Here is a 17,204-nt window from a genome sequence, read left to right as displayed (position 1 = left end):
CCTAAAGAATCTTTTCTTCCCCCCTTTGGTAAGGAAGATTGGCCCTGAGCTAACACCCCACTGCGCCACCAGGCCAGCCCCCCAAAGAATCTTTTGACAAATTCCAGACCATTACATTCCTTGAAAACTAAAACGGCCACCACCTTGAATGTATGGTGCCCACATGACCACAGACCCCACACACAGCCAGCCACCCAGGTGGGGTGAACACCCAGGCCCACAGAACGAGGGACGAGCTGGGAAGGGAGGAGGCCCCGAGCCCCAGCACAGACACAGTGGGTGACGAGAGACTAACCTTCAGCAGGGGGTCCGCATGCTCCAGGAACCAGCCCACCACCGCGTGTCCAGCCTCATGGTAGGCCACGGTCGCCTTCTCGCTGGGCTGCAGGACCTGCGTCTTCTTCTCAAGGCCTACAAATCCCATTCCCAGGACAGCTGGGGAGAGGGCGCCAAGTCCCCGCTCTCCACTCAGGGGGGGCCGGGGACTGGTCAGAGCCTCTGCTCAGCCAGGACAGACCCACGGCCTATCTGCCCCCACACATGCCCCCAGGCCCTTCCACGCCGGACACTGCTGCCTTCTGTACCGCGGAAACCCCGCCGCCCCAGCTCTGAAGAAGGCCTCCCCCATGCAGCCTGCATGCAGCGGACCGCTTTAGAAGGCCCGTTTTTAGCCAAAAGGACTGGCTACTTTCTACGGCTTGACTAGAAGTGACGCCAGAAGCATGGAGAGAGAGGAGTGATTCTCAATGCCCTCCCACAACCCAGCTCACAGGCAGGGAGGACACAGAAGAGCCACAGACAACTGATGATGAGCCCAGCTCCAACTGATCAACCCTCCAGAGGCCCTGGGGACTGCCCTGGGCTAGGTAACACTCGGGGCACTTTCCTGTGCTTGTCACACTTCAATAAAAAAACAGATGTGCTGCAACCTGCTGCTGGGCTAACATCAGTTCTCACAGCTGTGGGGCTGGACCATGAAGGACAGCTGCTGGTCACATGGACGTCTCCCTGGCCTCTGTCCCAGCAAGGCACTGGGAGACCCTTACCCATCGCTGACTAGTTTCCCGAGCTGCTGGCTGAAGACAGGAGACCTGACAGGCGGCCCCCACACTGAGGCACAGGCACTGCCCCAGCAGGACGACGCTCCCGGGAAACCCTCCTCTTGTCCAGTCAGCATTCAAACCAGGGACAATCCCGTGCCCTGGAGATCCCCTCTCTTTGGGATTCTAAACCTAACTCCAGAAGGGGTATGAAAGCCGCTGTCAGATCCTAAGCCCAACTTTGATTTGGAAAACTGTCCACGGCTCCTGTGCACTTAAGTGAGGCTGGGCCCCAGGGTGCGCCTGCCACATGAAGGCCAGAGCGGGACACACCCCCCAGGGCTGCCCGGCTCACCTCCAATGACCCTCTCGATGGCCTGCTCGAAGCGCTTCTCCTGAACAGAGAGACTCAGGTGGCAGGCGGCGATCAGGGCTGCTTCATTGCAAACGTTAGAAATGTCAGCACCTGACCCTGGAAAGGAGAAACCAGCTGACGTCGGTGCTCCAGGGCCGTCACCACAGGAAAGTCTCCTGCAGAGCACCCAGAGCTGAGCCGGGGCCAGGGCTCAAGGGAGACGCAAGGGCCATGTCAGTCACCAGGGTTCCAGCCAGTTTTTCTTCAACAACTTATTGAGGTATAATTCATCTAACATAAAATCCACCAATTTTAAGTGTATACTTCAAAGACTTTCAGTAAATTTATCACGTTGACTGACTATCGCCCTAATCTCATCTCAGACATTTCCATTATCCACATAAGACACCCGGTGCTCCTTCCAGTCATTCCCATGCCCGCCCCCAGCCCACCACTGATCTCTTTCTGGCTCCGTGGATTCGCCTGTCCTGGACACTCCGTGTGAACGGGTCACACAGTATGTGGCCTTTTGTGACTTCTTTCTTCACTTGGCATGATATTGCGAGATGCATCCATACTGTAGGATGCACCAGTACTTCATGTCTTTTCACGGCTGAATGATATTCTATTACACATAACACACCTTTCATTTATCCGTCATGGACGTGTGGGTTGTTTCCACCTTTTGGCTATTATAAATGCTGCTGCTATGGACATTCACATACAAGTCTCTGTATGGACTCGTTTTCAATTCTTTTGGGTAGCTACCTAGGAGTGGAACTGCTGGGTCATATGGTAACTCTGGATTTTACTTTTTGAAAAACCACCAAACTGATTTCCACAACTGCACTATTTTATATTCCCGCCAGCGATCTATGAAGGTTCCTATTTCTCTACATCCTGTACCTACTCCTCGTGTTGTCTGTCTTTTATTGCCATCTTGGTGGGTGTGACATGGTATTTCACTGTGGTTTTGATTGCATTTTCCTAATGGCTAATAATACTCAGCATCTTTTCATGTGCTTTTTGGCCATTTGTGTATCTTCTTCGGAAAAATGTCTATTCAAATCCTTTGCCCATTTATAAATTGGGTTCTTTTTGTTGTTGAGTTGTAAAAGTTCTTTATATATTCCGGATGCTAAACCCTTACAAGATGCATGATTTCCAAACATTTTCTTCCATTCTATAAGTCGTCTTTTCACTCTCTTGATAATGTCCTTTGATACACAAAAGATTTTAATTTTGAAGGAGCGCAATTTAGTTTTTCATTTGTTGCTTGTGCTTCTGGCATCATATTTAAGAAATCACTGCCAAAACCAAGGTAATGAAGATTTCCTCCCATGTTTTTTCCTAAGAGCTTTATAGTTACAGCTCTTAAATTTAGGTCTTTCATCCACTTTACCTTTTGTATATGGTGTAAGGGTCCAGTCTTCCGCATGTGGAGGTCCAGTTGTCGCAACACCATTTGTTGAGACGTTCTTTCCTCATTAAATGGTCTGCACATCCTTGACAAAAAACAAGTGACCAAAGATGGACAGGCTTCCAACCAGATACTCCACTCCATCCCACTGGTCTGTCTGTCCTTGTGCCCGTGTGCCTGTTTTGTTTACTGGAGCTTTGCAGTAAGCTTCGAAATGGGGAAGTGCGAGTCCTCCGCCTCTGCTGTTCCTTTACAAGATTGTTTTAGTTATTGAAGCCCCTTGCCATTCTCATGAATTTTAAGATCAGCTTTTCCATTTCCGGCTTTAATAATTACACAAACTCTCTGTTGCTGTGCACCTCCCTCCATCTTCATGTTGTTAATGTCACAGGTTACATCTTTTTACATCGCATATTGTCTTACGCACTTTTCTTTTAAATCATATAGGGGAAAAAAAGGAGTTACACACCAAAAATACAGTAATACTGGCCTTTATATTTACCTGTGTAGGCATCGCCACAATGTTCTTTGGTTCCTCATGTGACTTCAAGTTACTGGCTAGTGTCCTTTCATTTCACGCTTGAAGGACTCCCTTTAACATTTCTCGTAGGACAGGTCTTAATGTAATAAACCCCCCCTCAACGTTTTCTTTTGGGTTTTTTTCTGGTGAGGAAGATTTACCCTGAGCTAACATCTGATGCCATTCCTCGCAGTTTGTATGTGGGACGCCGTCACAGCGTGGCTGATGAGTGGACTAGGTCTGCGCCCAGGATCCGATCCTGTGAACCCAGGCCCCCGAAGCAGAGCATAAGGAACTTTAACCACTTGGCCACAGGGCCAGCCCCTCAACTTTAAATGTGAGAATGTCTTAATTTTTCCTTTATTCCTACAGGATGGTTTTTGCCAGATACAGAACTGCCGGTTGCGTTTTTCTTTCAGCACCTTGACTTTGTCATCCCACTGCCTTTTGGCCTCCATGGTTTTTTTTTTTTTCCTTTCTGCTTTTTCTCCCCAAATCCCCCCAGTACATAGTTGTGTATTTTTAGTTGTGAGTCCTTCTAGTTGTGGCATGTGGGACGCTGCCTCAGCATGGCCTGATGAGTGGTGCCATGTCTGTGCCCAGGATCTGAACCAGTGAAACCCTGGGCCGCCGAAGCGGAGCGCGCAAACTTACCCACTTGGCCCCAGGCCGGCCCCTCCACGGCTTCTATTGAGGAAGCAGCTGCTGAGCTAATTGAAGCTCCCTCAGACATGAAGTGTCCCTTTCTGTCTTTGCTTCTGGTTCTGACAGTGGGACTGTAACGTGTCTCAGTGTGGATCTCTCTGAGTTTACCCCTCCTTGGAGTCCACAGACTTCCTGGATGTGTAGATTCATGTCTTTTATGCAATTGGGGCAGTTCTGAACTACTCTTTCTTCGTCTATTCTCTGTTCCACCCTCTTTTTGCTCTGGGACACCCACAACATGTATGTTGGTCCAGGTGGTGGTGTCCTGCGTGTCCCTAGGCTCTGTTCACTTTCCTTCATTGTTTTCTCTTCCTGCTACTCCGACTGCATCACTTCATGCACTTCAAGCTGATTCTTTCTTCTGTCTGCTCAAAGCTGCTGTTGAACCCCTCTAGTGAATGTTTCATTTCAATGACAGTACTTTTCTGCTCCACAATTCCTATTTGTTTACTTCTTATAATTTCTATTTCTTTACTAATATTCTCTATTTGTCGAGACAGTAGTTCTCTGGTTTCCTTCAGCTCTTGGGGCATGCATATTTAAGACAGTTCACTTAAATCTCTGTCTAGTGAACCCAAAGTCTCTGCTACCTCAGGGACAGTTTCTGTCCATTTTTTTTCCTGTGAATGACTTATATTTGTTTTTCGCATGCATTGTAATTTTTTGTTGAGCCATTAGCCAACTTCTAAAATGCCCTTTTTCTTTAATTTTTATTAATACATTGTAGTGCAAAGAACGAGCACAGATGAAAAAAGAGAATTTTAAGTGTCAGGTTTCCAAAAAACACCCGGTTTAAAAGGGCTGCATCCCCCTCAGGGTCCTGCAGCAATGTGGAGAGAGGAGGGCTCAAGAGTCAAAGAGCCATCACAGCTCCACAGTCAGCGGTTATTTCTGTGGCTTTTGAAAATGTGTCAACAGTTCTTTTACTCCAAGAATTCCACATCCCCTTCTCTGTGTGAGGGCAGATGCCCCACTCTCCATCGTTGCTGTCTCGACACTCGCAGAGACTGTGTCTGTCTCCCCTCGGAGACAGCAGGACCCACAGGACTAGCCTGAGGGAGGAGGGCGACTCCATGAGGCAGCCTCCCAGGACCCACGGGCTGAGGCTGCTGAGTTCTGGGTCATCCTGCTGAGTCACCACTGTTGAGGGGCAAGCTCTAATTTTGCTGGTCAAGAAAAAACAAAGTCTGGTGGTCTATTCCAGTTTCTGAACTTCGCTGTGTAAGTGAACGTGTGAAGCCATGAGGGGAGAGAACCAAGGCAGAAAGCACGTTCTGGCAAGGAGACAGATCAAGTCCTTCACATATCAGCCTGCTCAGGCGAGAACTCGTCACTCATCCGCCGACAGATGACAAATGCACACTCCTTTGTCTGTGTGTGATCTGACCCCAGTCCTTGCCCAGCACTGGGCACGACACTGAGGAGATCGTGGCCTCAGTGGCTGGAGGGGATGAGACTAAACAGTGGAATGCTTCAGGGTGGCAGGAGCAGTGGCCAAGAGCTCATCATACTAACCACAAAGCTTACAAAAGGGCTGCTGAGCAGAGGGAGCCCTGGAAAAGCCCTAAAGTCCTGGTATACAAACTACCCTGGTAGGGAAACAAGCTTCCTAGTACAGGAGCTTGGGTTTTACTTCCAAAGAAGAGAGAGATGGAAAGGAAGCTGCCAGGTTGGGACCCTAAGCCCAAGACTGTAAAACCCAGCTCCCTCTTCCCTGCAGTAGGTCTGTCCTCAGACAGTAGTTTGGTCTCTGCAATAACAATTATCAAGACTAAACAGAACAAAACACAGAAGTTCAAATAGGTATAAATTAGCTTTGGGCCTAATCTTCCCTGAGGCCTCAGTATGTCTCAACAGATTCTGGATTCTAAAGACAAACGCGGGCACTTGCCAGCACCAATGGGCATGACCAGAAACCACCCATGGATTACACATGACCCCTCAGGCAGCAGCATGGCCCAGCCCACACTCACCTGTGAAGCCTGGAGTCAGTGCCGCCAGCTTCCTCACCAAGGTGTCCTTGCTGAGGGTCTTGTCCAACTTCAGTGGACGCAGGTGGACCTTGAAGATGGAGGACCTGCCTTTGATGTCAGGGGGGCCTAACGGAGAAAGCAAAACACAGACGGCCAGAGCAAGGTCACCCACAGACACTTCACAAAAGCATACAGACGGCCTGGGGTTCCAGGCGCCTTCCCCACCATGTCGGTACCTCACAGGCGGTTATCTGACGGGAGCAATGGTGGAAATAACCCAAAGCTCAGGTACACTCAGCCCGCAAACCCATTAAAACACTTTCCTAACTGTGCTGCATCTAGCCAACGTTAACTCCACCCCAGGGCCAGGCCCCGACAGTGAGCAAGACGAGGACTGCCCCAGCAGCAGGGGACGTCCAGCAGGATCAACGTCTTCTCACAAAGGAAAGGGCCGGGAAGAGAAAGACGGCTGACCATCAGAGTGCAGGGAAGAGTGAACTCTTCTCTTCTAAACTATCCTTCAAGCTTTTATAACAGCATACAAAAAAATAACCGCTGAAGAAGAGAAATGTGCCACGTCACTTCTACCTATGTGGACTGCAGTGACATTCCCCCAGGCCCAACCACGTCTCTTATCCCAAAAAGTTGATGGCTGGGAGACATGAACCAGCAGCAACCAAGAGCACTCACTCGTCTCCACTGTTTCAAAATATTATGTTAACTGCTTCAGGACCTCAAGCAAAATTTCCTCCGAATACAGAGCTAATGATCTACCAAACTTCTAACCCAAGGGCTTGAAGATGCAAACCCAGTGCTCAAGCAACTGATATACTCACTGATATAAATCTGGCGGTCAAACCGGCCGCGCCGCATCAGGGCCGCGTCGAGGATGTCGGGGCGGTTGGTGCCAGCCAGCACCACGACATTTGTGCTAGAGTTGAACCCTGGACATGAGAGAAGCAGGTGAGCTTGAGAGGGCCTGGGGTCTGTGACTGCACAGGACCCAGCAGGCTGGCGTCTGTCAGGGCAACACTGGGTTCCTCGGTGTCTTTCCTCCTTCTCCTGGTCCTGAGAGCATATCCCACTGCCCTTCCCCTGCACACCTGCCCCCGTCTTTCCAGGGCCACTGCCCACCCCAAACAGCCCCACACAGGCTCTGCTTTTCCTTCTGCTCGCTCCACACCTCAGTGCAAAAGCCACTCTCTGGTGGGGCAGACGCTCACACCCAGGGCTGGCTCTGACAGCCCCTCCCTGACCCTTCACAGGCCACACCAATGGCTCTGGGTCCACTGCTGCAGCTGAGATGCATCTCCAGTGGTGGGAAGCCAGACATTCCTCAGCTAACTGGGATCCCATGGCCCAGTCTCAGGATATGGACCCCCATCCTGATTCATTACTGGTTCTGGCTAGCCTCTGACACCACATAATATGACCCAGGGGATGGGGAGAGCTGCCCTGTGTCAGCGCCTGTGGCCACCTGCTGAGGCCGCCAATCACTCAGGTCCCTGGCAGGGCTCAGGGAGCTGGACTGGATGAGGGCAGGTAGGGACTGCACGGAGGAGGGGATGCCCAACAGAGGGGGAGGGGGAGAGGAGGACAGTGGCAGTGCTCCACCCACTCCTTTCCACTGACTGCTCTCTCCTATCAGCCCTTCCAGACAGCAGAACAGAGATAATCTCATTAGAATTACTGTTGGAAACTAAACACAATAAAAGATTTTGGAAATGTTTTGGTCTGTGCAGAAAAGAACTAACACAACAGGCCTAAAGGCTCACTCTCAGAAAGGCCTGCTTACAAGCGGCCCCTCGGCTGCCTATGGGACCTCGGATTTGGGGACGGTCCCTCCATTCCCTGATAAGAGGGCTCCCTGTGCCTAAACTGTTTGCAAACACGGTGGTTTATGCTGAGCACCTGCCTTCCACCAGGAGGCTGGCCTTTGGGCACATGCTGGGCAGAGGGTGCCACGTGACCAGCCCCCACTGAAGACCTTGGGGGCTGGGTCTCCACAGCCTTCCCAGGTTGACTACACTCCCAGGTGTCGTCAGAACCCGATGCCGGAGAAGCAAGTGTATCCTGCAACTCAGCGCACGGGGAGAGGGTTCTAGAAGCTGCAGCCGGACTCTGCCCACGCGCCTCCTCCCTGTGCTGATTTTGCTGGGGATCCTGTCATTGCAGTCAGTCTCAGTCACGAGTATGACTACACGTGGAGTCCTGAGAGTCCTCCCAGCAAATCCCCGAACTCAGGGTGGTCCTGAAGTCAAAGTGAAGATAAGACACACCAAAGGTCCAGCGAAAGTTCCTCCAAATTGGAAATGTGGCCTCAATGCCCAGACGCTTCCCATGGAGCCTCAGGTGGCTTGAGAGCCAGCAGACACACTTAAGTGGAGTCACTCTGAGTTGCCTTGACTGGCAGGAAGGAGAGATCTTGGCACAAGTAGGTACTCTGGGTCAGGAAGGGCAGCGAGAGCAGCTCTGAGTGGAAAGAGCATGGGCTGTAGCCATGCTGTCCTGTGGCCCCGATGCCTGTGCTAAGAGAGTTGGGGGCCCTGGCCCACCAGGTCCACGTCCTCAGAAAAGCAGGTGACTCCTCGTCACTGCTAATTCCTTCCTCCTGCTGGGGGGGGTGGGGGGTGGGTGAGGGGCAGCGCCTCAGCCCCCTCGTCCTACTGTCGAGAACCAGGGGCCTGCGTTAACCTAACACAGCTTTCTCTATTATGTTTGTGGAGAACAGCCTTCCTTAAAAACAGAATAAACAGGCATTCTCACTCAGGGAGCTTCTTTAAAGAAATAAAAAGCTGGAAGAGGGTCAGTGAGGGGCCAGCTCTCAGCACATCCACGCACCATCCATCTCCACAAGCATCTGGTTCAGCGTGTTCTCCTGCTCACTCTGGCCTCCAAGGTGCCCGCGGCCACGCTTCCTGCCAATAGCATCAATCTCATCAATGAATAAGATACAAGGCGCATTTTTTCGGGCCATTGCAAACATGTCATGGACCTGCAATGGGAACCCACAGTCTATTTCGTTACAGGCACCAAGACGGGAACGAGAGTTCATCAACCCAAGTTCTCCCCTCCAGAACCTGCTCTGTTCTGCCACCTGAGTCTCCCTCACACACCTGTGGCAGGCTCTGTGCCTGTCGCCAGGGCCCCACACAAAGCATGGGCTGTCCTACTCAAGAGCAAGCAACATCCACCTACCCTCGCTGGCCCGACGCCGACAAACAGCTCCAGGAACTCTGACCCGTTCACAGTGATGAAAGGCACGCTGGCCTCCCTGGCAGTTGCTTTGGCAAGAAGTGTTTTGCCCGTCCCAGCAGGACCAGTGAGCACGGCTCCCTGGAACAGAAAGGCGGCAGATGGTTCTTAAAGGGTTCTTAAAGACAGCACCCAGAGGAAAGAGGCCTGTTTCCACTGAAACAGGCAACTTCTAGGACTAAGGAGAACCTCATCAGACGATGCACCACTCATGGAGACCAGGGTTTGTTTTCCTGTTAATATTTTCTGCCTATAAAATTAATGCATATTCACTATAAAAAGCTCAAGTATTATAGACATTAATACAGAAAACGAAAGCCCTCATACCCCCAACCAGCTGAGCAGGTGAGTTACTCAGAAAAAGGCCCCAAGGGTAGGACTTGCTGGATCAAAGGGTCTGAATGTTTAGTTTAACATCTACTGTCAAACTGCTCTCCAAAGTAGTGACCCCGATTCATACCCCGCCAGGAAGAACAGGAGCCCACTCCCCAGATCTCAGGCCACAGAGAAGCCTGTCCAGCTTCACAAACTAGCTGGCCTGCCTTTGGCTATGAAGGCGCACTGTGTGGTCACCGGCACCTGTGGTGGCCTGTCTGTGACTTGCCTTTTTCTATGCTGACCTAAGGCTTAAAAATCACCAATTCACACCCGTCTACCATGCTTTGGTGTCCGTTGGATGGATCATTATCGTGCCTGAACACTGAAGAGATTCAAGCGGGGCTCGTACGGCTCCCTTTCTAGTCAAGGGTGTGGGTTAGTGTCTCAAAGGAGACCATGAGGGTTGTTTTCTTATTTAACAACAAAAACAAAATGCTCACATAAAGTTGGGGAGTGAGCCATAAACCTCAAACCCACAACAAGGCGTTGGGATCCCACATCCACTCAAGCATGGAGGTGGGGTTCACAGACGCATCACAGGCCACCATGTGTATGGTCTCAAGCTCCATCCCCGCCAGTCACACAGACGGCCGATCCTTTGAGACAGGGAGGCAGTGGAACCCAGGGTACACGTGCCCACAGTCATGGCAGGTCATTTTAGGAGCTGTCATCCTATCCACCCAGAAGGAGCTGGAGAGCCATGTGGGCCCCGACATCCTCACACCACAGACTGACAGAGCCCCCTCCCTCCAGCCCAGGCTTGGCTGGTGGGCAGTACTCCAGATGAGAAGCCTTTCCTGGGTACTTGACTGTTCCGCCCACTCTGTTTATCAGAGGCATTTTCCCAGGAAATGTAAGCCCCTGAAAGAAAACCTGAAAAGCAAACAGCAGCATCCACTGCGATACCCAACCGCTGAGCCAAAGTGAGTGAGAGCTGGACTCGCTGCTGCAAAGCTCCAACAGGGGCGAGGGGCAGCCATCAGCACGCTGTCCCACCCACCAGACTGTAGGAGTACCACCTCCCGCCCTCTCCTCCCCAGGCTCACGATTCTTGGTTGTTGCTCAGGACAAACTGTCCAGTGGCACCTACTCTGCAGGGTGGAGCTGGGAGCAGCATGGGGCTACTGCGAGGGTCTGTGTGGAGAGCACCATCTGCACAGGGGCTCTTGGCCTGGTGCAGAGGCTGGGGATGACCTGAAGGGTCTGTGAGTCAATTTTGTGTGAGATGCAAAACTTTCTGGGCAAACAATTTATGGCTTCTGTCAGGCCCTCAAAAGGTCCACGACACAAAAGACACCAGCAGACAGACCCAGCGGCCAGAATCCCTACGGCTCCATGTCCCCTGTACCCATGCCCACACTGCCCACCTGTCCCACCTGCGGGGTCATGGGTCACGGAGTAAAACACTTGTTTCTCCAAAAACTAAGTCAAAGGATTTGGATAATAAAGCAATAAAGGCAAACTGCTAAAAAAAAAAAAAATGCTGCTGAACTGAGTATGTGAGAAAATACTAAAAGAGTAAAAGTCATGAAAGTATAGGAGATTCTGCACTGATTGCTTCTAAATTCTCACTTCAATTTAGAGAAATAAAATTATAGACAACACGTGGTTATACAGGACATTTAACAAAGAATTTTGATCACTGGAACCAAACACAAAAGAAGAGCTGGCCTATGAAGGAGAGACCATTAAAGGACACACATTTTAAGCTAAAAATTTTAAGCTAAAAATAAACACACTTCAGATGGACATATATTGTTCCTATGACTGCATAGTTTCACAGTTAAAAAAATAACGCAGTGTTCCAAGTCAGTGAGATAGGAGGATTTTCACTGTTCTACTCTGCAAATGCTATTTCCACTTTCTACTACAATTAATAAAATACAGAGTCACTGCAAAAGCAAAGCTGTCAACAGCTGTCGACACTGAGCCACAGTGATGCCGGCTTTGGGTGGAGCTCAGCATTATCACATTTTCTGAAATCAATACCTTTGGAATTTTGGCTCCTAAGTCCTGATACTGCTTGGGGTTCTTCAGGAAATTCACAAACTCTATAATCTCCAGTTTGGCTTCTTCACAACCAGCTACATCTGCAAATCGCACGTCGACGTTCTTCTTTAGGATCTTGGCCGTCGTCTCCCCAACACTGAAGAGGCCCCCTGCACGCCTGTCACGCCCAGCCCCCATCGGGCCCCTCCTCGCAGCATACAGGAGGATGCCCACCAGGAGGAGGGTGGGCACCAGGCTTCACAAGAAAGAGCTGGAAAATCCAAGAAAACCCTTCGTCACGTTCCCTCAGGAGACACCAGAAATATTACCTTCAGACCATGAAGAGTAGAATGCTCTGAAACTTTGTTTTGCTACACAAAAGGGAGTAACTTCTTTTCAAAATGTGTCCAAGTCTGTACACAGCACCCAGCCTTCCCCCAACTCTGAAGGCTCTCGTCCCAGCACGTCTGTCTGCTGACGTAACCTGTGGGTGCCATGAGCCCTGCCCCCAGGAAGTGCCTCCAGCAGACCCAGCATGGCCTCCTCAGAGCTGGGCCCTACTGGCCCATCATGCCAATTTTTAAGGCTGCCTAGCTAAATATTTCCCTGATCGATTCTCTCTTCAAAAAAAAGAGAGCTGGCAGCTCTTACTGCCCATGGGTCCTGTCCCCATGCTACTCCATGCTATTCTCTGAATAACGGAGCACTACCGCCAGGAAAAAAAAAAGAGAGAGAGAGCTAACAGATTTATTGTTTGTTACAAACACTAAATATTAGTGGATGCCAGTAACAGGCTTGAAGGAAGCACATTCCAAAACAGATTAAAGGCTGATTTGTTCTGTGTTCAGAACCAGAGGCCCGGACTGGAGGCCCGCTGCTCACCCATCGCTCTCAGTGGTGTAGATCACTGCCGTCTGGTTGTGGGGCTCAACGCCCAGCTCCCACTGAGCCATCGTCAGATTCCGCTCAAAGATGTCCACACTGCCGATGTTAAACCACACGAACGTCTGCAGAGACGGAGGCCCAAGAGCAGCTTCAGGCTGCCCCTCCCCACGGCCGCCGCCTCACTCCCCAGCCCCTCACCCAGCAAGGCCCGAGTCTAGCTCTGAAGGGAATGCTGCTAAGAGCCCCACTAAACCACGGGCTGTAGGTTCTGGATGAAAGTATAAAATGCTGCAGCAACTCTAATGCCTGCCTCTGCCCCTTCTTTTTTCTTTTCATTCTTCTTCCAAATCTTGGCTAGTGGTTCTGACATGTTACTTGGCAAAACTAAATCACAGTTATAGTCTTATAAGGGCCTCCTGTTCTGGCTGGAAGACTGTTACTGACATGTGTCAATAAGACAAACACCCAATTAACACAGGTTGCTGTTGGATAGGGAAACAAGGGGAGGCATTTCTCTGCAAAAACAGAAGACTATACTCTACGTAAAAAAAGCCTATGTCTGGAGCACTCTGCCCTGAACCCAGCACTCACCTCGGACGAGGTCCCAGGGGCAGGAATAACACGCACAAACTGTTTGCTCACGACTTCCAGCCGGTCCACCTAGGAAAAAGAGAAACCAATCCCAACAGCTGAGGCAGCGAGCAGCACAGCCAACAGCAAACTCTGGGCCTCCGTCCTCAGACGCGTCCCACACCCAGACCGACTACCCGAGACACAGCTTATGCTCTGCGGAACACATCTGCTTTGTTTCCCTACTAACACAGGGTATGAATTTATTCCCATTTTAATAAACAGGTACCAATTCAAGAATAGGAATTAAAATTTGGTACATCTGAGCACCAAGATTCCAGACTAGCTTAAAAATCCAAAGGAATAAGAATGAAAGACTTATACTGACAATAGAGTGAAGTCTGAAATCCAGAGCTGATTCAGGAACATTCTGTCCACTCAGCTGCAGGTACCACAAGAAAATGATGCCAGAGAGAAGGAAAATGTACCCCAAAGCCCAGGAGCCGGTGTCGCCTCTAAACCCAGCCATCCGAAAGCTAATGAAGTGCCCCTCTGGGAAGCACTTCAAAGACAGGACTGAGGGGTGGGCCCCGTATCACTGGTTATAATGGGAATTTCATTGCTTGTTGCTCTAAACAGCATCTTAAATCACAACAACATAGCTCTTTTTGGAAACTAAATGTGGACTTAGGGTTGTGAGGAGGATGTGTTCCTAAGTGGGTACCTTACAATCACAACAGTATGGTCTTTACCCAACAAACTCCTGAATACCCCTGTGACACAGCTGTATACACATGGTATTAAAAGTACTCAGAGCGACCAAAGGTTCCAGCTTCCCTTTGGCAACATGCAGAGTCCCTAGAGAACAAGACCCCAACAGCCGTCACATCGATGACACAAGAGCATGGTCATCCTCGCTGCCCCTTATCATGCTGCAATCTTTTACTTTCTGGATCACTGCCCAGCAGACCTGTCATGCTTTCTCCAACACAGTGCACTATCGCCTGAGTGCGTGACTGGACATGGGGAGGTCAGAGAGGCAGGGGACGAGACAGTGAGCACCTATGCATTCGCAGGCCAGGAGGGCCACAATGAAAGCCCAATCTTGGTCATCAGAGGATGGTGACTTCCTTCTTTATATTTTTATTTATTTCTCAAGTATTTCTTACAATAAGCATGTGGTCTGTTTATAATCAAGAAAGACAACAAAGCTGTTTTAAAAGCAAGATCGCTACTGAAGTTTTAGGGTATTGTAGTTTTTCATTCCCAAATAAGCCCTTCACAAAACAACATCTGTTCCAAGCCACAGACTTGGAAATGCATCGGGGCTCCAGGGTGGTGGTGCATGAGTTAACTTACTTCCGTGATAGCCTAAGATATTATTAGGGGATCTCCTTAGAAGAATCAGGAGGGGCTGGGAGAGGACACAGCACTCGTGTTCACACGCTAGGCTTTTCCAGTTTACACGGAAGTTCCTCTAAGTGAGCAGGAGTGGGTTCCTGGGCTGCCTGAGCCAGAAGAGAGGCTCCCACTACACACCATAGGAGCGGAGCACACGGCTGTGTCAGCAGGCTGGGGAGGGATTACCTCGCCCTTCCAGGCTGTGGTTCAGAATGAGTGTGTCACTATCAGCATGTCAGACCTCTAGGAAACTCTGGAATCTGTCCAGAGTGCATAGACAGGAGAACACCTGTCTCCCTCCTCACAGCCACACCTACAGGGGTCATCTGTCTCCCTCCTCACACACCTGCAGGGGGACATCTGTCTCCTTCCTCACAGCCGCACCTGCAGGAAGACATCTGTCTCCCTCCTCACAGCCGCACCTGCAGGGGGACATCTGTCTCCTTCCTCACAGCCGCACCTGCAGGAAGACATCTGTCTCCCTCCTCACAGCCGCACCTGTAGGAAGACATGTCTCCCTCCTCACACACCTGCAGGGGGACAGCTGTCTCCCTCCTCACAGCTGCACCTGCAGGGGGACATGTCTCCCTCCTCACACACCTACAGGGGGACATCTGTCTGCCTCCTCACAGCCACACCTTCAGGAGGATATCTGTCTCATTCCTCACAGCTTCACCTGCAGGTGGACATCTGTCTGCCTCCTCACAGCCACACCTGGAGATGGTAGGTCCTGGGCAGAGGGGGGCTGCAATAGCTCTTCCCTCACGCTGCAGGCAGCGTCATCAAGGGCCTCTCTGAGGACAGATGTCGGGCAGATGACAAAGGCCTCGGCCATAGCCCTAGTGGGAACTAACAGCTTCCTAGGGACGTCATCCCAGAAGGAAGTCTAGCTCTTCACAGCGTGACACTGAGGGCAGGAGAGGAGTAAGGCCTCTGCTCTCGCAGAAGTTTACATAAGCCTGAGCAGCACTTCACTCGACCTCAGCATCCTGAAGGATAAACCCAAGTCCTGGGAAAGTCAAGCCAGGGAGGGCTCTGCTGGCAACACAAAGCCCAGGGTTGACAGCGCTGGCCCACACTGTGCTGGGCCAGCCAGTGGGGCAGCGTGCACTAAGAGGAGAGAAGCTCTGAATCAGATACAAGATCGAAACTTAAAGATAAACAAACAGAACTAAGTCTTAGAAGCAAAAGCAAAGGAAAGATGAAGTTAGCCATGATATCAAGGGACTTCCACCCAGCAAGAAAGTGGGCATGACAGTGCTCGGTGGGCTCGTTAGTGGAAAAAGTAAAACCGTGTCTTGTCTGTACCCGAGGCTGGGACTGCTTAGGATTCCTGCTCACAGACCGTGTGCACCACCTCCTTCCAGGACAGACTGTAAATCCTCTCACCAGACCTCTCGCCAGGTAATACTGCACGAAGTGCTTCCACGTGATTTCTTTCCCAGGATCTCGAAAATACAAGTAGAAGGCAACACCTGCCCCCAAAACCACCAGACTGCGGAAATCCTTGTCGTCCCAGGGGAGCTCGCCCTGTGGAAGATCAACAGTTCAGTTACACAAGGTGGCTCCTTCACGACACAGCTGCTTCCTCCCCGTGACGTCCTGAGAGCAGCTGTCCAAACCTGCCTCCTCACACTGCCCCTGGAGGGCTGTGCGTGGTGACGCCAAGGCCAGTTCTCTCAGGAGGAAAGACTGCACAGGGCATGAGCACACGCTGCAAGCCGCAGCTCACCAGACCCCCCAGAGGAGCCTCCACAAAGGGCTGCCTTCAGAGCCATCACTTCCGGGGCTGTTACCTCTTATCTGAGTCTTTTTAAAATTCAGATGGAAATCTCCACATTTTTATAAATTAAACTCATTTCTTAGAATCCTTGATTCAGCTTGCACCGAAATCAGCAGAGAGACTGTACAAAGCCTGAGCTACAGGACCATTTCCTTGGGAAAGCAACAGGGTCTGGAGCTCAGACACGCACAAACCTTCTGCATCCGCTTCCACCAGGCAGAGTCATCCTGCTTCCCTCCTCTCTGGCCTCCATCTGCTCCAGGCCCAGCATTTTTTGGTTCACCAGTTCCTGAGAGAAAACAAAGCCTGAACTCAGAAAACAATCATACATAACTTTCCAACATACGATTTTCCTAACACTGGTGCTTTCTGGAGATAAACAGGGACAAGGAGAGGAGGAGCTGGAGGTGGCACTGGAGTGGGCGGCGTCCTGTTCCGAAGTGGGCAGGGAAGCAGCAGTGCTCGGCTCAGCTCAGGGCTTAGGTTAGGGTGGTGGAGGCTGCCCGGCCATAGCTTCAGATACATGTAAAATGCCTCCACTTTCACCTTGCTGGCTCCAGACCCAAACTTTAATAGTAACTCTTTCTGGGGTAACAGTCACCTTGCCACACCAATAAGTGGGGAACAGAAAGGAAGGAAGAAAGTGACAAGAGACTGGGACAGGTGGACCCTCTGTAGAGGTCCTCTGCTCAGGAAAGCCAGAACTCAGACCTCCGGCTCTCAGGCACGGCCCCCTCTCCTCAGAACACTGTGACCCAGACACTAGACGGCGGAACCTAGCCCTGCAAGCCTCTTCCTGCAACACACGCACATGACGCACGGAACAGTTCCAATCACACAAGTCCAAGGCCATAAGCATCCCTGAAGCCCCGCCCTTCTGTTAGGTGCAAAGAACGTGTCAAGGGCGATGGGTCTGACTCAGGACGTGCC

The 17,204-nt window shown here is 50.9% G+C and overlaps 1 protein-coding gene across 3 annotated transcripts in view; it reads right to left on the bottom strand.

Moving 5' to 3' along the window:
* GAS8 (growth arrest specific 8) overlaps positions 1-16,020 on the bottom strand; it is a 51,236-nt gene extending 35,216 nt beyond the window's left edge. Inside the window, exons 1-11 of one of the 3 annotated variants that reach the window (XM_070500673.1) lie at positions 15,092-16,020; positions 14,838-14,989; positions 13,112-13,180; positions 12,518-12,642; positions 11,636-11,906; positions 9,212-9,349; positions 8,855-9,008; positions 6,850-6,957; positions 6,014-6,139; positions 1,396-1,512; positions 296-411 (exon numbers count right to left, since the gene is read on the bottom strand). In XM_070500673.1, the coding sequence (XP_070356774.1) occupies positions 296-411; positions 1,396-1,512; positions 6,014-6,139; positions 6,850-6,957; positions 8,855-9,008; positions 9,212-9,349; positions 11,636-11,833 (957 nt within the window). In that variant the 5' untranslated portion in view covers positions 11,834-11,906; positions 12,518-12,642; positions 13,112-13,180; positions 14,838-14,989; positions 15,092-16,020. Of the gene's footprint in view, positions 1-295; positions 412-1,395; positions 1,513-6,013; positions 6,140-6,849; positions 6,958-8,854; positions 9,009-9,211; positions 9,352-11,635; positions 11,907-12,517; positions 12,643-13,111; positions 13,181-14,837; positions 14,990-15,091 lie in introns of those variants that run through there. The other 2 variants (XM_070500674.1, XM_070500675.1) reach the window with 2 other exon arrangements.
* Between the last annotated feature and the right edge of the window lie 1,184 nt (positions 16,021-17,204).

Source organism: Equus asinus, chromosome 28 (genome assembly GCF_041296235.1).
Source record: "Equus asinus isolate D_3611 breed Donkey chromosome 28, EquAss-T2T_v2, whole genome shotgun sequence".
In the NCBI taxonomy this organism is placed as follows: Eukaryota; Metazoa; Chordata; class Mammalia; order Perissodactyla; family Equidae; genus Equus; species Equus asinus.
The sequence above is the reverse complement of the archived record's forward strand: the minus strand, read 5'-3'. Positions and strand labels throughout refer to the sequence as shown.